Source organism: Cuculus canorus, chromosome 4 (genome assembly GCF_017976375.1).
Source record: "Cuculus canorus isolate bCucCan1 chromosome 4, bCucCan1.pri, whole genome shotgun sequence".
Lineage (NCBI taxonomy): Eukaryota > Metazoa > Chordata > Aves > Cuculiformes > Cuculidae > Cuculus > Cuculus canorus.
In genome coordinates, this window is record NC_071404.1 from 11096178 (window position 1) to 11117732 (window position 21555).

Below are 21555 nucleotides of genomic sequence, written 5' to 3' on the forward strand. Positions count from 1 at the left end.
GAGGATTTTTGTTTCTTTTATGACAGATGGTTTGATGTGCTGCAAAAAGTTTCTACACAGCTGAAAACTAGCATTACCAGTGCAGCAAAACATCGTGCTGATAAGGTACTTGTATCTATGTACTCCTGAAAGAGCTGTACCTTAGACTGAAAACATTCTTCTTCCTTTGAAAATGTAATTTGGTTTTGAATCAGAGACCTGTTCAGACAGTAGATTACTTTTAAAATCTCTCTGTTACAGAATGCTATTCACAGTCACATTCGTTTGTTTGAACCCCTTGTCATAAAAGCATTGAAACAATATACTACGACGACGTCAGTACAGCTGCAGAGACAAGTGTTAGACTTGCTTGCTCAACTGGTTCAGCTACGAGTTAACTACTGTCTTCTGGATTCGGATCAGGTTGGTACCTCACTATTTTTGCCAATTTTATTAAGTAGACTGGCAGACTCAATATTTATAGCAAAAATACTTGCAAGAAACTATTTATGGTACTGTAGGTGAAAACAAAGATTTAAAGGAAAGTGAGGCTCAATCCCTCTCCTGAGGAGCTTCAGATTTCTGTTTTTCTATTGCATATAAATGACTTCCTACATTCTGCAACAACTATTTAAGAACCGTTCATCAGATGGACTTTATTAATAAGATGTGAACAATACAATCGATGTTGATAAGTAAAACTTATTAAAAATAGACACACCTTCTCTCTATATTGAGAGTGTGGACTTCTATATGACTGATAATGAACATCATGGTTGAGAAACATTATTTGATTTTAATGGCAGGGTAGAGCTAGTGGCAAATACACTATTCTGTGTGATTGTCCATATAAGCACTAAATTTGTAACGTATAATAAGTGTCTTATTTACTGCAGTATTTTGTGGTTTATAAACTAGTATGAGTTGCAGTACCTAGCTTTCCTGTAAATGTGTACACAGATAAATCTTTTTAATGCATTGAATACTTTGGATTTTATCTTCATTTGTTTAAAGCTACATTTATTCTTAACTTCTTGACTGTAATGCCTCAAATAGTGCATTACGTGAGCCAGGAGAAGTTTACGCTTAAAAATATAGATATAGACTGTAGGTAAAATATGACATGAGTTTATTACAGTTAGCATGAACATCAGTAAGATTTTCATGATCTTCTGTAAATGTAGAGGGAACATATTTGAATATAAGCATAAATGATTTTTATTGCCTGTTTTCCTTTCTCTCCTTCCAAAACACTGACTTTCATAACTGTCAAAATGATTTCAAATGGGAATTAATGTATCTGTATCTGTTATACTTTATTCTCTCTTTAGGTGTTTATTGGATTTGTGCTAAAGCAGTTTGAATACATTGAAGTAGGACAGTTCAGGTATGAAATCGGCGGACATCCTTTGAACAGTGCAGATTTTAACTGTCGTATTCTGAAACACGTACTGATTAGTTTTGCTAGTTACTTCTGCCTTATGAGAAAAGGATAGTTACCTTCTGGGCAATGTCCTTGTTTATTCTCTGGCTCCAGTGGTAGCCCTGTCAGATAATTTGGTTCCACGTGGCTGAAGAAATCGTGAAGTAGCATGGAAAAAAACCCCTAATCTGTGTTGTGCTGTTTCTTTTTCCATTTGGTGTTGTAAAACCATTCATTTGGGTCTGCTCCAAAGCTGTGCTTTCAGGAATCAGAACTTCATGGCTAGAATTCAGTTGCTGAAGTGAAAGCTGCTTCTTCCTCTTACAGATCCAATGTGAATCAATTTGTATTCTGATCGTCTGGTACATTTTGTGTAGCACCCATTAGGTCAGAAGCAATGCAGTGGAATTTTTACCATCAGCTGTTTCTGTTTTTTCTCACACTTGTTTGTCTGAAAAGATAAGTGGGATTTTTGCTCTGTGGGTCTTCTACATAAATACTCCAATGTGTTTCATGTCCATTAGAGAGTGCGTTGTAATATTAATGACTATGTAATAGTCAAAGCTTGAAAAAAATACTTTGGGAAAAAACCCATAGTAAAGAACAGCACAAAAATTTAGTAATACTGTGTGAAAGCAGAACAACACATTCTGTAAAAAACTGTCTTGAAAACAATTTTTCTTGAAAACTTGTGCAATTCAAACTTGACCTTTTAATTTTTTTGTTTTCAGGGAGTCTGAAGCAATCATTCCCAATATCTTTTTTTTCCTGGTGTTGCTGTCTTATGAGCGGTATCATTCCAAACAGATAATCGGGATTCCTAAGATAATTCAGCTGTGTGATGGTATCATGGCCAGTGGGAGGAAAGCTGTTACACATGGTAATTAAAGAAAAAAAGAAAATTAAAAAAGGCACTGACACTAATATTAGTAGTTCAGCAATAAAACCCGTATTGAATACTAAGTGACATAAAACTGAAGTCATACTGATTGTTCCAGAAGACACTAACTTTTCAATTTTCAATACGTTGAGTAAGTCTCAATTTCTTCAGGAAGTTTTTGCGTAGTACCTAATAGCAACAAATCTTAGATTTGAAACTTTATCGGGCAATAAGTTCATGATGTAGCAGTACTTCAAAGGCTTTGATTTTACCTTTTATTTCCTTCGCCTCCACTTACAGCCTTCTAGTAGAAGCATCTCTCATACCTTCCAGTGATTCTGCTAATAAATACTTTACAAAAATATCTCTTTTACCTCTGTGAGAATAGCCTAGTGTGTTCATAATTTAATTTTTTTTACTAGAAGTAGAAAGACATCATTATGCATGATAAGTTCGGGAGGTTTTTTAAGGCGTAAAACCTTTTAATAAACTGAACCACAGTTTACTTCTAGTAGCTAAACTGTTATAGCAAAAACTCACTGTTCAGGAGTGATGCGTCTGATGCTAAAACAAACAAATCTCATTTCAGCAATACCAGCTCTGCAACCCATTGTTCATGACCTCTTTGTGTTAAGAGGAACAAATAAAGCTGATGCTGGAAAAGAGTTGGAAACACAAAAGGAAGTGGTAGTGTCAATGCTGCTAAGACTTATTCAGTACCATCAGGTAAGAGACGGCCAAAGTGGCCCTCTTTATGGTCTAGAAAAGGGTTACCTTACTTTGGCTGCTAAAAATGCCTCGGGCAATATTAATGATTTTTGTGTACAAAGCTTGCATAGCTGGACTCCGTATGATGTTTCCATATAGAGAGAGTAGGCAAAATTTTAGCGTGTAGGAAAAAGGATCAGCACTACAAATCGATATTTCAAGTCAAATAATGTGTCTGTGGAATTTTGTGGTCAAGCCTAGGTAACAAAGCACTGAAAAGCTCTAGTTAGGATCGTGATCTTGGTTGTGTTGCAGATGGAATGAACAGAAGGTTAGTAGAAGAGTTGTAATAAATTAAAATTCAAGGAACTTAAAAGACTAGTGGTAGAATTGGAAGAGAGGACAGGATAGAGTTGATTTAGGTATTACTGTATAATAGTAATGTCTTCAATAACATTTTAATATATGAATTTGAATAAGGTGATGAAATTGGTAGTTAGACAGCTTCTAGCACTTACTTTGCCCCAGACCTCATGGGTCTAGAAAACATGTTTCTGCCTTGTAGGAGTGTAAGAATGACTTTCTTTTAAACAAAGTATATTGAAGAAAAACATGAAAGTAATTTGAAGAGAAGTGACATAATTAACATGGAATCTTATTTCTTATTCAGGTGCTTAACAAACTTAGTGTGCTTTTCCTTTCATCATGTGAAAATGCAGTTCTAGTGTATGCTAATATAAGCAATGTATTTTCTGAGAATAGTTGGGAAGAAAAGGCATTACATCTTGTCAAAATAACTTGTTAGAACTGCATGTTCAGATTGGGGTAATTTTGTGTATCCACATTTTCTTTTGAATTTGTAGTTTTATAATCATAAAATGACTAATATAACTATATGAAATGACATGCTGTAGACACATGATGTGAAATAGTGAATAACTTTGTGTTACATAAGGTACTGCAATTCCTAACATATCCCCTTCTGACACACTTAACCTATTAAAGACCACCCATGCACTGCTCTTCCCACACTATCCCATTTGTAGTTCTTATTGAGTACTGTTTTGGCGGTGCAGTACTTATAAGCTAACCCCTGGGCAGCTCTGTTGTTTCCTAACTGTGGCTGGATGTTCTGCAGTGGTGTCTCTGTAATTTCAGAGGCTCCAAGAGCTGCAAGGTTTAAGTTTTTTCTGTTCCAACTGTAGCTACCATCCACAGAACTCCAGAGTTCAAGTCATTCAGACCAGAATCACTCTTATCTCCTCTCTCATGAGAAGGCTTTTTAGGAAGAACATCGCCTGGTGATCTTTCTTTCTCTATTTTTGTTTTGTTTCTGGATCGGAACTACTCAAATTTCTTTTAAGTACTCTGTGTTAGTTCTGTGAATGAGGATCTTCTGTCCCACTTCCCAGTCTATATATTAAAGTTCCTGCTTGCCGTGTCTTTGACCTGCCTAGCCTTGAAAGTGGCTTCTCTAGTCCTCAAACTGGTAATGCATTTGGCGCCTACAGTGATCCTTGCTGTCGGTGTGCTCTGTGATGTGTTTTCCTGTACACTTTCACATGAAAGTGATATATCTCAGGTGAATGAGCTCCATAGAACCGTCTATTCTGTTTTCTTGGCCAAATTTAAACTTTGAGCTAAAGAGAAAAGTACACATATGGGAAATTGCTCTCTTCCATCATCTCCTTTTTGTTATGTGGTGTGTGGCAGTTATATTTACTATCACTTTTCCAGTTGTTCGAGTAGTCTTTTCAGAAATGTCGTATTGAAAGGACCAAGAAAGCATTTTTTCTAGTTCGTAAAAATAAAAAAATAAGAAGAACAAGCTTTTAACCTGAAAATGGGGTTTTAAAAATATTGGTATGATTTTTCACATGGATTTTCTTTTCTTTTTTGCTTTTTGGCAGATGGATGAAACAGTAAATATTTTTCCCACTGTGGTATTACTTAAATGTCTCCTGTTAGTTATGGGTGTTTACCTGCATTCTTTTGGATTTTCCCCAGGTGCTAGAAATGTTCATCTTAGTGTTGCAACAGTGTCATAAAGAAAATGAAGACAAATGGAAAAGATTGTCCCGGCAGATAGCTGACATTATTCTTCCAATGCTTGCAAAGCAACAGGTTGTTATATGATTTTCTTAAAATTTATAAACCTTTAAAATAATTGTTATAATGTATGTATCAATAATTACTTTGAATATTGTGTTTTATTTTTATATGAAGACAGATTTTCTTGAAAGTGTGGTTGCCAGATCTGGAAAAAAAAATTACTGCAGGGTAAACCAAGTCTTTGAAATGGTAAAGGTCATATTTAAATGCGTGTGCATGTGCATTATCTTCAAGGCTGTTTCTAGATACTTTTTTATATACATGATTATATCAGGGCATTTATTAAATGGTGTGAAGGTTCTCCTGTATTTGTAGAATGTTGAAATTAGTTTTTTGTAATTGTAGTGTGCCTAGTTTCATTTTTTCTTAGTGATAAGAAGGAAAAGGCATAGTCCAAAACTGCATTAGTAAATTACAGAATCGTTAAATAGTTGAGCTTGAAACAGATCTCTAGATATTGCCTTCTCCCCAAAGCAGGTTGCTTTGTACCATGTTCGGTCAAGTTTTGACAGTCTCCAGGGAGGAAACCTCCATAACCTCTCCAGGCAATCTCTTCCAGTGTCTAAGCATCCTCACAGGCAAAACCCAAATGCATATATAAAAAGGGTATTTAAAATGGAATTTCTTGTATTTCAACTTTTGACAACTGCCTTTCGTCTTCGTACTGGATACCACAAAAAAGATTCTGCCTTTCTCTTCTGTACGTGCATTGTCTCCTCCCCTTGGCCTCCCCAGTCAGGGGAGTGTCAACTTGTGCACATTGACAAAGATCCCTCTGTGCCCTCTCCAGACTGAACAATCTCATCTGCCTCTTGTACAACAGATGCTCCAAGCCTGTAACCATCCGTGCAGCATTCTGCTGGATTCCTTCCAGTGTATGCGTATCTCAGTATTACTGGATTCCACACTGGGGAGGAAGGATAGGCCCTTTGTATCTGGAAGAAAAGATGACTTATTTTAGGGGAAAGATTTTTAGTGCTGCTCCCTAAGCAACAGAGGACTTGTCTTTGATACAGCTTTCCTGGAATTCTTAGTTCAAGGATAAAAGTAGGCCTAGTGGAATTGTGCCCTTAATGTTCTTAAGTCTGTGATGTCAGATCACTCCTCCCGTGCAATCTCATGGTTATCGAGAATGGGCGATACTGCAAATTAGACAACAGGTTTTGAGCAAAGCTAAAATGCATTCAGTTTAAAATACCCTTTGTTTTGTATGAATCTTTGCACATGCTCAACTATCAAATTATTTAGGCAAGAGAGAACCATCCGGATTTTGAGTCCACTCCTTTGCATTTTGCAGTTGATTGTTCATAATTTGGCTAAAAAAACTGATCAGGTGTCCTACCTCTGTTGCTGTTGAGTAGTACTGCTTAGCTGTTGACTGATCTGATGATTAGTAATGTTTTTCTCCTAATTATCCACCTAAGTTTATTCACGTACAGTGTTGCTTTCTATAAATATGCCTGGTAGGATATGCGGGGAGCAGAAAAAATTTTAAATTTTATGACAAATCAGTCTTTTGGTCATGTTATCTGAATATGGCATGTTTTTCTTAATAAAATATATGGGGTATGTATATTGAATTTGATGTGGTAGAATTTCAAACTCCTTTTGTAGGAAGGCATGCAATGAAGCTTTCTTTTACCTTTCACAGATTTTGATTGCTTTAAATTTTTGTAAAGCAAAGTTTTATTATGCACAGTTTGTTATAGAGATGTTTAAAATGTGGAAACAGTGATTTTGTGTTCCAGTTGCCTTTTTGGACAGTTGCAAATTAATTTTGTGTTTTTCTGCTGTAGATGCACATAGACTCTCATGATGCTCTGGGAGTACTGAATACTTTGTTTGAAATTCTGGCTCCTTCATCCCTTCGCCCTGTGGACATGCTTTTAAGGAGTATGTTTGTTACACCTAAAACAATGGTAAGCAACTGGGAACCTGCTAAAGCAGGTGAAGTATTTCCACATAAGTGGTAAAAGTGATTGTTTCCAGGCAAGAGAGAATCTGTTGTCTTTCATGCAAAACAAAGCAGCATGTGTTTATATTTCATATTTTGCCATGTGTTGTTAACAGATTGGAAAGAATTCATTAGAACCAATAAGAAAAGCTTGAAGCACTTTTTACAGGAACATTGTGCTTATGGATTACTTACCTTCATATTTTATGTTGAGGGTCAGGAAGGTAGAGAATGTTATAAATTCTAGAATGCAATTTTATAGGTAAATCACGCTCTTCACTTATGCAAGTATTTTTAATGGTTTTACAGTCAAGATTATGTTAACTTTTCTGAAGACTTGTTTTAGACAAGTTGAATGCATTCCTATGTTGTGTTGAATACGTTTGAAATTAAACGCTTTCATTAACTGTTGCGTAATATCATACCTACTTGAGAATCAAACAAACATGAAATGTTTGTGTCTTCCGAAGTGCTGTTCTCATGGTAGCTGTCAAGCTTATTCACTGTGCCAATAATCTGCCTTTTTGTGTTTGTATTAGGCATCAGTGAGTACTGTCCAGCTATGGATTTCTGGAATTTTAGCTATCCTTAGAGTTCTGATTTCACAGTCAACTGAAGACATCGTTCTATCCCGTATACAAGAGCTTTCCTTCTCACCGTATTTGATTTCATGTCAAGCAATTAACAGACTGAGATGTGGAGAAAATAATGTAGCTGAACCAGAGGATCACACTGAGGTTAAACAGGCTAAATATCTGCCTGAAGAGACTTTTTCTAGGTATGTTGTCTGTTGGATAACTTGGAGGAAAGATTAAGATTTCTGAGAAATCACAAATACGTTATGCTATATATGTATATAGTCATAGAGTCATAGAATAGTTACGGTTGGAAGGGACCTTAAAGATCATCTAGTTCCAGCCCCCCTGCCTGGGTAGGGACATCCCACTAGATCAGGCTGCCCAAGGCCCCATCCAACCTGGCCTAGAACACTCCCAGGGATGGGGCATCCACAACTTCCCTGGGCAACCTGTTCCCCTGTTCAATATGCATTCCACCTGTTCAGTATGTATGTATCTGGTAGGAAGAAAGTCTGTTAACAGGTTGATGTGGGAGTAGTGTGTGTGGAGAAGGGGATAAGGAGATGGACAGAGGAGATGAGCGATTTGTAGTAGGGGCGTTGGACTCTTCTGATGCCTCTTCTTGAGCCGAACGGAGCATCTGATGGACCTATTAAAATAGTTGAATCTTGGACTTCTTGAAATCCAGTCTAAAAATTTAACTGGTTAACCTTTTTCTTCTCGCTGTGTGGGGCCTGAAAGATGAGTTATCCCCTTAGTAGAAGTCCAAGTTCTGTACTAGAACCTTGGCAGCAGATGGATTCAAATCTATTAAATTAGTTCTGCTCTTCATTTCCTGTTTCTAGTTTAGCTTCCCACGCTGATGTCCTCAGAGGGCAGCAAATTTCAGGCAAAAGAAGTATGGAAAGATGGCAATGGTATTATGTTAGCATAATGTCTGTCATTAAGGCGTTATGTTTTGATGTCATGGGAAGCACTTGAAATAGCGATTGTTTTCAAAAAGAAGAACGTTTATCAAGTATGGAACTTCAGATAGGAATAAATTGTTGTTTCTTATCGTTTGGCTCACTATGAGGGTGACAGGTAGAGGGAAAAGGGGCTGGAGGTGTGGTATGGAATTGTGTAAACAGCTGATTTACTGTGATTTGCTGAATTAACCCTCCTCAGCTGAGCTGCAGTAACCATCGTGTGGTTTTGCAAACCACTATAAATGCACCATAGCGTTTTGAACATTTGCTTGTGTAAGTGAGGAGGGCCAGTGTATGCTTGCTATCACAACTTTTGCTGAACTGAGATCCAATATGTAGTTATTGAAGTGTTTGTGATCATCTTTCCATGTCTATAGCATCATATTTTTTTAGGCCAACCATTTCTGTAACATTTAAATTAGTATCCTGTTTAGGATGAATGAATAAGGATTTCCTATTTTTATTTTTCAAACTTAAAGTTGCATAGGCAAACCTCATCTTATTTTGAAAGGAGTTACGTTGATAGGTTTTCTGTTGATTATATACATGTTTTTTCAAGGTTCTTATTGCAGCTGGTTGGCATTCTGCTGGAAGATATTGTTACCAAACAATTGAAAGTGGACATGAATGAGCAGCAACATACTTTCTACTGCCAGGAGCTAGGCACACTGCTTATGTGCTTAATACATATCTTCAAATCAGGTAATACTTTGCACAGTGCTTTGTGTTCCGTGCAGTGTCAGCATGGCTTTCCAGTTCCAAGACAATCATTGAATGTGTTCAACCACTGAGAAGGGATTTGTGCGTGCTGAAGGTATTCTATCCTACTTAGTATGAAAAACTTCCTGAACTTTGTGCTCATGCATGGAGGGCACGTATTTCACATTTCTTCTCTGTGTGGAACAGAATGTAACCAATGACCTTTCATCTCACCTTTTAACTGCCTAAAATTTTCCAGTCTAAAAACGCAAAGTGTTCCAAATCTGTGGCTATATTGTCATGGGTGTTCTCAGTTTGGCAGTTGGTAGATATATCCAGGCTTAAAGTACTGAGTTACAGACCACTGGTTCACACTCGCAACAAGGTATGTTCCTATTCTATGTCATAATTAATAAAAGCCTACAAAAAAAACCCCAAACAACCAAATACCAAACCCAGAAAAGTAGGAAAGGTGTTATTGTTCCAACTAGCTGCTCTAAAACTTCTTTCAGGTTTGGGCATGCCTCATGTGTCTTCTGCTAGAGATCCAATCTCTGGCACTTTCTTAGTCCCTAGCCTGATTCCTTAGTGCCACTATTAGGAAAATAAGACTATCTTCCCTTTCTTTCATTTTCTTTAATATGACTGTCCTTTTTACCTTCAGATTTTCACCCTGTAGCTGAAATCCAACCTTGGATTACAGTAGCTGGCTGCAATTTGAAAGGTCTTGGCACAAGTCCCTAGTTCTTCACATACTTACTTACAGATATGGGGGACAGAACTCTGCCATGGCCTCATCTGTGTAAATGACATTACAGTATTTCACTGCTTAGCAGATGCAAATAACAAAAAAGACATTTAACATGGTTCTGTGCTCCATTGTGTCTCAACAACCTTTAATCTTTTATTTTTAAGCTCTTCCTACAGATTTCAGTTATAAAGTCCTTTCTTGAGAAAAAAACCTTAGTTCTGTTCCTATCATTGGTACCAGACTGTAACAGGTAGAAAAGAGAACGGGAAACCAATTGAATTATGTAGCAAGAGTTTGTGCAGCTGTGATGGATATTTTCTCTTTTGACTTGTCAGAGGAGAGCTTTGGCTTAAGAAATGGAGTCCCCAAACTTAGGTTCTTGCTGAAGCACTAAGTATAGTCATAGCTACTAGAGCCTTCCTTGATCTTTCTTTAAAGACCGCTTTAGGGCACAGGTGTGGGGATGTAGGCAGTGAGAATTCTCTTTTCCCATGTGTCTGTTACAATAATTATTACAGTATATATACTATTAATTGCTGTCATGGAGAAACATTTGAAACAAATTGTAACAATTTTTTGGAGTCCTTGATCAAATGGTGTCAAGCCCAGACCAATGAAATCAGGAAATCAAGCTGATGATTGAAGTGGGGGAAATGGGTTCTTCCACAATGAGAGGTGGGATACTGGAAAGGAAAAGCTCAGTGAGTTCTGCTGCAGTGACTGCCTTCCAAGCTACACTGAGAGTCTTGTCAGGAACTGTGCTGAAATTTTCATGCAAAGTTAAAATTAAATATCAAAAATAATCATCCAGAACACTGGGATATGTGTACTGCATGATCTCGGCAAATTAATCTAAGACTACAAATCAGCTCTTGAGTACTAGTAGTAATGTTACGTGATAGGGTGTAACGGAGTAGAAGGAAGGAAACTTGTTCGGACATTGGGCTATATTTTCTTCTCGTAGCATTTTCTTTCAGGTTTAGGGTTAGGGTTAACTAAGTGCCTGGTTTTGTAATATTTGTCTTTTGTTCAGTTAAGTGTCTCTATTTTTTTTTCTCTTTTAAGTTACAGTCTCCTAGCTACAGGTGCAGCATATAGCGACTTGTGCCTGGGAACATAGACTGAGGTCTTCTGTGATTTTAACTACTGTTCTACTTGAATGTTTTGTCTTCTCACCAATTATGGCTTTTGCAAAATGTGAGCGTCGGTAACTCCTATGTATTCAGCTGTAGGAAGCAACCAGATTGGAAATGAACATTTTTCAGTGTGCTGCTTTGAAGTTGGTGGAAATAAAAGGCATAGACAAAGTGAAAAGATTAGCATGCAGTGGCTTTCATGAGTGTAGAAATTCACTAGATGGTGCAATTACTACAAATACAGGAAGCTAGAAAGGGAATAGCTCTGCCTTGCTGGGAAGTGGAACCTCAGTTTTGAGACTCAGTTATTATTCCCGTTCTTTGCTATTTACATTGTGTATTTATCAGTCCTAGGGGCAGCTTAAACTGAGCCACATGGCTGTAGAATTTACTGCTTCATTCTTCTGTGTATCTGACAGTTCAAGCAAGCAAACACCACAAATCTCCTTCATTGCTCTGCTTAGCTTTTGGTTTCTAACTAGTTCTGAGGAAAGCTTTTTTTCCTGGATCTGGTCTTCTCATAGAAACTCAAACTCCTATACGTTCAGACAACTACAAGTTTGTCCGTTTTCCTTGCTTTCCCTCCCTTTATTTTGGCATATGAAATCAAAAATAGGCAAGTCAGAATGGAAAATCCAGCTTTTGTGCTGAGTGTGAAGTTTACAGGGTAATGATTTTTTCTCCACTTAAAAAACTTTTTGCACTTTAGAAATTGGATGGAAAGGTATCAGTTTAGTTTCAACTGAGTGTATTGGGGAAGGCCTCAGGTGAAGTAGGAGACTTGGAAGCAGTCCTCCTTATCATGTAGGATAGGATTTATGGTAAGCATGGTTCTTAATCAGAACTTCTGTTTTATACTTTAGAAGCAGAACAAAAAAAAAACAACCCCCGAAGTCCTGGTCTATTATTAAAAATTTTAAATTTTGGTATTGGTAAATATTTTGGTAAATATTTTGGTAAATATTTTCATATTTTGGTAAATATTTTCATTTATCAGATAAACTTTTAGATGCGTGACAAAAAAAAGTGAGAAGATAGATTTCATTGCAACTGTAGTCTGATCTTAAAGCATTATTTATTGAGCTGGTCATTAGTGGTTTACACACTGCCCTTGGGTGAGCTCCATGGCTTACCTTACCTTTGTGAAACCACTTAGGATATACCTTTCTTCCAGGTGTTGTAGTGGCTTATGAAACAAGATTTGTGTTCTCAGGGTATCCTAGATAACTTTATAAGTTCCAGATTCAGACTACAGCATAGTTACTCCAATATGCTTTTATTGTTTTCAGGGGTGTTTAGAAGAATCACAGCTGCAGCCACCAGACTTTTTACAGGAGATGGATCTGATGGTAGTTTCTATACCCTTGAAAGTTTGAGTGACCTTGTTCAGTCTATGATTCCCACACATCCTTCTTTAGTTCTCCTCTGGTGTCAAATCCTGCTTCTTGTCAATTACACCAACTACAACTGGTGGTCAGAAGTGCATCAGACTCCAAAGTAAGCTTTGTTTTTGATTCCTAGTAGTGTGTGTCATAATTATATTTACTAAAATTGTTTTCTAAAATCTAGCTTTTTTCTGCTGAAGCTGTCAGCCAGTTGAACATTAATATGGTTAGTTTTGCGTTTAGTTTATGTGTATACATATTGTCTGTGCTGATATCGGTATGTCTTTCAAACAAAGGAAATGAGTCCTGCACTCAGTTGTTCTTCAAAAGAACTGCCAAGTAATCTCTCCTCTTTTTAGCCAAGAAAGCTTCATCTCTTTACCACATTTAGTTAAAATTATGGAAATAACTGTAATAAAATATTCAGTATTTCAGATTTCACACTCCTATGAAGACTTCATGTTTTACCTTCTAGCAGATAACCAGCCAGTGCAGATGATAATACACTGTTGTATTTATGAAAATACAATCTGATCAGTGAGCTATAGGTGTATCTGTTCTCAGTGGGCCTATTATTAAATGCTTTCAAAACATAGTATTGGCGCCATGCTGATTCATTAACATCAGGTGCCATAGTAACCTCACTTAACGTTAGTTGTCTGAAATTCAGAGATTTGGTCTAAAATGAGTGTCCTCCTGGTCTAAAGTTAGTTCATTCCACCTGTCAGGCATTGGAATGATTCATCCTCGAGGGGACAAGGAAGATAACCCCTCTGTAGCTGGGTATCTCTTGGTGTTAACTGCAGAGGGAGCTCTCTAGATGCTTGTGCAGTCAATATTAGGGAAGACAAATGTTACTTTGCAACGTGAATGGAATGGTACTTGCTCAAATGTGAGAATCTTGCCTCAGATCAACCTTGTGATGTGAAAAAAATCCCTATTCCAATTTGAGGAAACATGAAATTGCCAGGCTTATGAGCAAAGTAGGGCAATGAAAATATGTATAGTCACATCTGCCATTTGCAGTGGCTACCTTCTTTGATTTACCAGTACTACCCCTTTTTTTACTGGGTTGGGCATCACTTTCCATCTGACACTATACCAAGTGCTCAAGAACACTGGTTGAGCTTGAGAGGAAAATACAGTACTAGGTTCTGGCATCCTACGAGAAATGCAGTAGCCCATGTTTTTCTTTTAAATAACCTGGTTAGTTCTTCTGAAGTTCATCAGAGTGTCCAAGGAAGTAATAAGCACAGAACTAAAAAGTAATACTAGAATTGTTAGCAAGTAAAGAGCTGATAGAAAGTGCAGCGTCTGTTTCAGAGCAGTGTAATGTTTGAATGAAATTTCTAAGAGAATAAACATTATGTAAGGACATAAGTAGGATATTTCAAGGCGTTTAATTGCTAATGTTTCAGTAGCCATAGTAATAAAATATAGTAATAAAATATAGTAATAAAATAGGAACAAAATATAATGTGCTTCTTGCAGGAGACACAGTCTTTCTACTACTAAATTGCTCAGCCCTCAGATATCTGGAGACAGTGGTGAATCGGATTTGGAATCTAAACGTGGCATGTGCAATCGTGAGATAGTGAGAAGAGGAGCGCTCATTCTTTTTTGTGACTATGTTGTAAGTTTGAATAAATGAATTTTACAACTGTAATTTTGAGTTATTTTATTATGCCGACAGTTTTTTTATTATTGATAGGCATTAACTGTGTCTGGTTCACAAGTGTAAAATGAAGTGAAACTAGTAATTTTATTTTCAGGTGGTGCTTCTGTGAGCTTAGATATGACCTCATTTGGCATTTTGTTTCTATTCTGAGCTGAGGATTCTCTTGACTTGTATTGCACTTTGGTTTGCATTGCTGAGCAGCTTTGAGGCAAACAAGCCACATCCCTTTCACATTCAGCTAACCCAAAAGCTATGTTTAAGAAGCATTTCAAGTAGCAATGGATGTTCAGTCACCAGAGGCAGATCAGTGGTCCAAAGTAAAAACCTCCGAAAGCTGGGGAGTGTCAGCCTCTCAGCACCTCCTGATTAGCTCTGCAGATCTTTTTATGTTAAGTTGCATTGCTTGTTGATATACACGTAGCCTCTGTAGGTTTAAAATTCATTATTGACAGATGTGTTTGAATTTGCTCTTCAGAAATTGTTACTCTTTTGTTTGAGGCCGATATTAATAAGAAATCTTTAAAAAGAAGCCTAAGTGAAAATCACATTTTATGAAAGACTGTGTGTGTACATGTTTATTTCAAACAGCTTTTCACTAAAAGCGGCATCTTTGAATTGACTCTCTCAATATACTTCTTTCTAACCTGGAGTTTTTACGTAATTTACAAATGAATTATTAATTTCTAATTTACAAATTCATTATTTGCAATTTCAATATGTATCTCTTGAATTACAAGATCAAAAGCATTTGAAAAAGTTGTCATGTAAAGATAGCGGTGGTGATATTAAAATATAGATATTTTATGCCATTATTTTAAAATAGCTACCAGAACTATATATGATAAACTTCGTGTTGTCAGATGAAGTTTTTAGCAATTAAATGCTTAACATGGATATTGCTGAAATCCGATTTTAATTTTTTCCCCTTTAGTGTCAAAACCTACATGATTCAGAACACTTGACCTGGCTTATTGTGAATCATGTTCAAGACTTGATTAATCTGTCCCATGAGCCTCCAGTACAAGACTTTATTAGCGCTGTTCACAGGAATTCAGCAGCCAGTGGACTTTTCATCCAGGCCATTCAATCACGATGTGAGAATCTTGCAGCTGTAAGTTTCACTTTTTAATTTTTTTAAAGAATAAAGTCACTTGTATTTCAGCAGAAGTTTAACTGATAAGTATGCAAATTCTGGCATTTCTTGGTCATTTACTGACTTCTAATTTTATTTTTAAAGTTTCTTCTATAAAAATGCAAACCCAAAACCTTGTAATATATTAGCAACTTGAGTATCAGATGTGTTCCAGTCCATCAAATCTATGAATTCAACTAGAGTTGGATAAGCTGCTTTTCTTCCTTACTGGATATTACCTCCACATGATAAGTATCTGAATGGTAAATTAAAGCTGTAACTTGCGTCTTTGATTTCAGTACGTTGGTGGCATAAATAACAGAACAGCTAACTATGGAGGCAAGAATAAGAACCAGCCCATCTTCATAGGTCCTAACAACGTGAAAATGATACGCAAGCTCATGCCTTCCCCATTGATTTACCCCACAAGTAGTAGCCTTTTGGTGAAGGAAATACTGGTTCAGAAATTCAGTATATGATTTCTGTCGATTATCTTAGTTTTCAAATTAAAAGGTGATATTTTGTAGGGATGTAAAGTCGTACGTGTTTCTCTTAATCTTGGGAAACTCACTAGTTGGGAAATGTCTTTTCCTGGGCTTCCTCCAGAGTGAATGGACAGAGAGATCCACACCCTTAGTAATGTTTGCCGTCTCTTCCTGTTGTCTCTGTGCAAACCCAGTGCCAACTCCGTTAGTGCTTTAGGTGTGTGAATGAAATGCTTTCAAGTCAGGCAAGGTGAATCTGGCTTTTAGCGTCTAAGAATGGGTAGGAGGAACTAAACTAATTGTGCATGAATGGAAGATGTAGTCATTCTGTGAAATGTTTGGTGATTGTCAGGAAAGTCAGTAAAATTAAAGTAGCTCATACTTACAATGTGCTATAAAACAAGATTGGTTCCGCAAGTCAAACTAGTTTGTCATTTTGTTTCTCATTTTAGATTATTTATGCTAAATTGGTACTCATACCCAAGAAATAAATAATTATTTGCAACCCCTTTTAATCCTGAATATCCATTGCTGTTTCTATGATTAAACATGTGCTTAAAAAAAATCCCTATTACTTACCTGCGTTTGTAAACTCTCTCTTCTCTCGACTATGCTTCTGTTCCTCCCATCTTCCAGCAAGAACTCAAGTTTCTCACAGTTATCAAAGCTTTCTAGAACTTCACCTATGGCTCTTAAGGTTTTTTTTCCACACAAGTTTCGCTCCCCGCTTTTTGTTTGTAAGAGTAAGCTTTTACAGTTAAACATCGAAGGACTCAGTGTTTGTATAATTAAGCAAGTGACTCAGACATATTTATATACAGATTATTATATTGATCAGCTAGTTTCTGCTGTTGTTCTTTCTAAATGCCTTTCCCTTTAGGTTTAAGATGTTTGTATTCCAATTGATTATTTTTTTTGTCTGTTTATTTATTTTGTTTTGATTCAATGTCTAGCCCACAACTCTGAAGAAGACTTTACAGTGTTTGGAGGGAATACATCTCAGCCAGTCTGGGGCTGTCTTGACATTATATGTTGATAAGCTTCTGTGTACTCCATTCCGTGTGCTTGCTCGCATGGTTGACACACTGGCTTGCCGTCGGGTAGAAATGCTTTTGGCTGCAAATTTACAGGTAAAGATAAATACCTTCATTTGTAAATAAGATTGGGTAGTGCTAGCAATATAACCAAGTGTAATAATTTTGAAGTACATCAAAATATGATGATGAAGAAGATATTTCATTGGAAAGGAATTTTTAGATTTACTAGTTAGATAAATGAATGTTTACATTTCATTTTATATGCCTGTAATTCCCCTAATCTGTTCAAAATACTTATGAATATTTTACTTATTTTTGTCTCAAAAATTCTTGTGACTCTTTCCTATAGAACAGCGTTACTCAGTTACCAGTTGAAGAACTGGATAGAATTCAGGAATACCTTCAAAACAGTGGATTAGCAACGAGGTAAATAATACCAACATGTTAAAATGCTAAATTAAGGAATGTTCCGGTACTAGTTGTTTAACTTTGTTTTTCTGTGTTTGGATATTTTCTTAAAGATAATATAGTAGGCTCTTCTTGGAGGCAAAACAGGAGGAAAGCCTCGTGAAAAGCTGCAGGACAGTTTTGTGTTGGATTAGTTGAATGAGTTGAATTTGCAATATGCTTAAGAATTAAAGCAGGCTAAAGGCTCAAAGGCATCAAATTTTCTCCCCTACATCCCACTCAGTATTTAACTTCTGAGAGACAGCAACCACAAATTAATTCCTTGACAAAACTTTATCTTCCTCAGACTTCTGCATTGTCAGTCCAACCTGGGTGAACTTGATTTTGGTTGTTTTGTTTTTGTTTTTTTTTCCCCAGACAGCTGTGTTGAAAATTTTAACTATCTCAGTCTCTCAGCTGTTGGAAAGTAAACTGCTATTATGAAAAGGGGAAAATTTTTCAGGTTTTGAAAAATCTCCATTTTAATGGTTAAAAGAGCTTTAAGTTACTCCTCTTGATGTCACTGCTGTTTAATAGTAATGTCTAATAGTTTTTGACTAAAATAAGAAAAAAATAGGGGAAAAGACTCTAAAGCCCAAGACTGCAGTAGATTGATAGTAATGTGCGTTCATACGTATTGTTATATTTGAATTTTTAAAAAACTCCAAAATCTCCGACTGACTTCATACAAGTTCTTGGTAGCAGTAATGGAATAAAAAAACCCCAAACCCAAACAAAAATACACCAGCCAAAGCCAACAAAAATCCCTCAAAAGACAAAAATCTCTGAAGTCCTGACACTGACATAAATCCACAAACTCGGGTTTGTAATATATTATTTTTTTTTAAATTCAGCTTTAGTGGATTCTTGTATGTTAGAATGTGTTTGTCTGCAGTCGAATAATCTGTACACTTTGATTTTTCTTACTGAAAAGAATTATTGCATAAAGAAAATTGAGCAGCTTGCATTTTATGCTTGAGCATATACAATTTTAAACCTAAATTAAATTTATAACTCTGTTGTTGGTGGTGATGATTTCATTTGTTTTGGCTACTGATAGCTGGTGAAATTTGCAGTTTTGCATCATATGACTGCACGTATCCAACAGAGAACTTAAGACCTTACTGCTTTTCTTTTGTAGGGTTAGAATCAGTTCACTGAGTGTCTTTCTATTTTTAAATGACCTGCAAAACTGAGTAAGTTAGCTATCTGCTGATGTGTTCTTCTCTTTTCAGACACCAAAGACTTTACTCGCTCTTGGATAGGTTTCGTCTTATGGTAGCGCCAGACACAACTAGTCCTTCACCTTTGGTTACCTCACACCCACTAGATGGAGAAGACCAACCAGCTTTAGAGAATGTAATTCTAGACAAAGTAAGATTATGCTTAAAAACAGTCACTAATGACTCTTAATAAGCTTTTGCTCATTAAAAAATATTTAAATAAGGTTTATTTTTACTATGCAGCTGCTATTCTTAAAATTGTCAGTGAATCTCAAATATAGATCAGTGAATGATTTTGTATGTGTTGGCTGAGTGTTGAAGTCAGGCTGAATAATTGCCATGTGCATACGTATTTACATTGACAGTGCTGTGAAAAACTGTCAGGTTTTTGTTTCTTAGCATAGGTTTATATAAGATTCAGTAGAGATAGATATATACCGTTGTTTTCTTGATATGTTTACTGCAGTGATTGGTTTATTAATTTGCTGAAAAGTGTTGGTTGTCACTTGGAAATTACACATTACTTCTTTGTTGCCACTTCTCAACTTTAAGTTAATTTCAGAGAACAAACATGACTACTTAACTGTTTCTGTCTGTTTTGTACTTGAATGCATTTATTTCAAAGTGGGGTGGAAGGCTAGGAGCAAGCCTTTCTGGGGTCTGTGTCTGTCTGTCTAGTTTGTCCTGTGGCACAGATCATTTCTCTTTTTTGTTCTTTCATGTTCTGTAGTGATGCACTGTAATACGAAATGTGAGTAACAGATGGCAGAAATTATTTGATTACCTAACAGTTTGGAGGAGACTGACAAGTAGTGGAGGAATCCATTGACTTAGGAGAGAGACTGAGAGCTGCTTAGCAGAAGGAAACACTGTGCCCAGGAACCATTCATGCGTGGCTCTCTGTGTTCAAATTAAACAAAAAATCTCCTTCTTCCTCTGTAACTATAAATCTGCACAGAGCAAGTAGCTTTTGTATGCTTCCTCCACAAACCCTGAATAGTTCATAGAATCATAGAATATATCAAGTTGGAAGGGACCCATGAGGATCATCGAGTCCAACTCACTGCTCCTTACAGGACTACCTAAAACTAAACCAATATGACTAACAGCATTGTCCGGATACTCGTTGAAATCTGACAGGCTTAGTCATAGTCTAATATCAGAAAATTCAGGGTATCCAGTTATGAGAGAAAAAAGACACAGAACAGGGATAACTGAGCCTCTTTATATTCCTTAGCTAAATTATTTACTAACTAATCTCTGCAGGCTGATCACTAATAATGTAAGAGGTAAATTTGCAGTGATGTGTGGTGGTCTTAATTTATTTCAGTGAGTGTTAAAAGATGTATGTTATCTTCATCTACTGATTTATTTGAATATGAAGACTTTTCCTCCTCAGTTACAGTATTGGGTATTTTTACTATTACTGTTAGGTTTCTGTGACTACTGAGTATTACAGATTTCTCCTCAGCTTTAGGATGCTGATACATACACTTGTGCTAAACATTAAGCTTCTTTTTTTCTCATTTCCTGTCCAGACTCTATGGAGATAGACGACTTGCCAGTGAATATCCATTGGTCTGTTTTAAGATAGTTCATTTACCGACTGTCTATTTTGCCTTGCTTTTATCTTTGAGTTCATTATGATGTTAGTGTGGCCTAGTGATCTCTTAAATGGACCGCAGTCCAGTGCCCATGAGCAATTCTTCCCTGCCCTCACGAGCTGTATTATTTTCTGAAGACAAATATGTAATAAATTTCTTTCTTTAATTCTTAAAGGAGTGGTATGTGTCACTAGTGAGGTCACAGTGTTGCATCAAGTCTGACTCAGCACTGCTAGAAGGCGCAGAGCTGGTAAATAGGATTCCTCAGCCTGACCTGAACTCCTTCATGACCAGCAAGGTAACTTCCTTGTCAGATGAAACGCAGTCAGTTTAAGAGGGTGTAGTAATTTCTAATAATTTTTATTTGATAGTATTAATGGAATGGATTTTTAAATATGAAGACTTCAAATTTATATAACACTAAGTTCACTTCTTGAATTTCACTTCATTTTGGAAACTGTAATAGTAAGTGTGCTTTGTTTCTCTTGTCTAGCAATGCTACTAGTAGTAGCTTTCTAGAACATACTGGTTGTAGAGACTGGAAGTAAAGCTTAGTTTACATATTGCAATCACAAAAACTCGGGTGTTTCAGTTAGTCTCATTTTGCCATACAGTCTCTTACAAGGCCAGCTGTTTCTGCGACCTTTAAAATAACTTTGCTAGATGACTTGTAAGATGCCTCTAACAGGCCACAGATAGTAAATCTGGTGTAAGGACAATTTTGTATCTATTACTTTGTTTTCTAAGAACATGCTTTGTTCACGTTATCTACATTACATTTGCTGCTAATACGCAGAAATGATAGCGGGAATGGTTTCTAAAAAGATTTTTGTTTGACTTATTTGTTTGAGAACTTATTGTTTGAAGATTCCTTGTATGTAGGTCAGCCTTAAGCTTTACTTACATATTGCTCTGAAACTGTGTAAGAAGCATGTGGATTTTTCTTTCCAGTACAGTAGTGTTTGGAATTTAAATGTGGAACAAATAAGTTCTTATTTATGGTGTTGTTACACCGTAATAGAGCAGAGGTCATAATAACAGGTTAGTTAATTAAAAAACTGTTTATTTTCCACCATATTAATATGCCATAATAGTTCCTTCAAATACTTAGCTTCTCTTGAAAAGCAATTTCTTTACTTTTTATTTGTTTGTTTTCAGGAGTTCAATCTAAGCTTGTTAGCACCTTGTTTAAGCCTTGGCATGAATGATATCTTAAGAGATCAGAAGAGTAACCTCTTTGAAACAGCACGGAGGGTAACTCTGGATCATGTGTCTGCCATTGCACAAAAGCTTCCTGCCAGCCACCAGGTTTTTCAACCACTGTTGCCAACTGAGCCATCAGCTTACTGGAAAAAACTAAGCGATATCTTTGGTAA

General features: G+C 36.5%; 1 protein-coding gene across 2 annotated transcripts in view; it reads left to right on the forward strand.

Annotated features, from left to right (window-relative positions):
• HTT (huntingtin) overlaps window positions 1–21555 on the forward strand; it is a 78848-nt gene that overhangs the window by 39812 nt on the left and 17481 nt on the right. For both annotated transcript variants that reach the window (XM_054064541.1, XM_054064542.1), the window contains 17 exons: window positions 27–105; window positions 241–402; window positions 1311–1366; window positions 2134–2282; window positions 2872–3008; window positions 4998–5114; window positions 6899–7021; window positions 7596–7834; window positions 9162–9304; window positions 12478–12685; window positions 14065–14206; window positions 15183–15362; window positions 16822–16998; window positions 17255–17331; window positions 18588–18726; window positions 20355–20477; window positions 21338–21551. In XM_054064541.1, coding sequence (XP_053920516.1) covers window positions 27–105; window positions 241–402; window positions 1311–1366; window positions 2134–2282; window positions 2872–3008; window positions 4998–5114; window positions 6899–7021; window positions 7596–7834; window positions 9162–9304; window positions 12478–12685; window positions 14065–14206; window positions 15183–15362; window positions 16822–16998; window positions 17255–17331; window positions 18588–18726; window positions 20355–20477; window positions 21338–21551 — 2465 coding nt within the window. The remainder of the gene's footprint in view (window positions 1–26; window positions 106–240; window positions 403–1310; window positions 1367–2133; window positions 2283–2871; window positions 3009–4997; window positions 5115–6898; window positions 7022–7595; window positions 7835–9161; window positions 9305–12477; window positions 12686–14064; window positions 14207–15182; window positions 15363–16821; window positions 16999–17254; window positions 17332–18587; window positions 18727–20354; window positions 20478–21337; window positions 21552–21555) is intronic.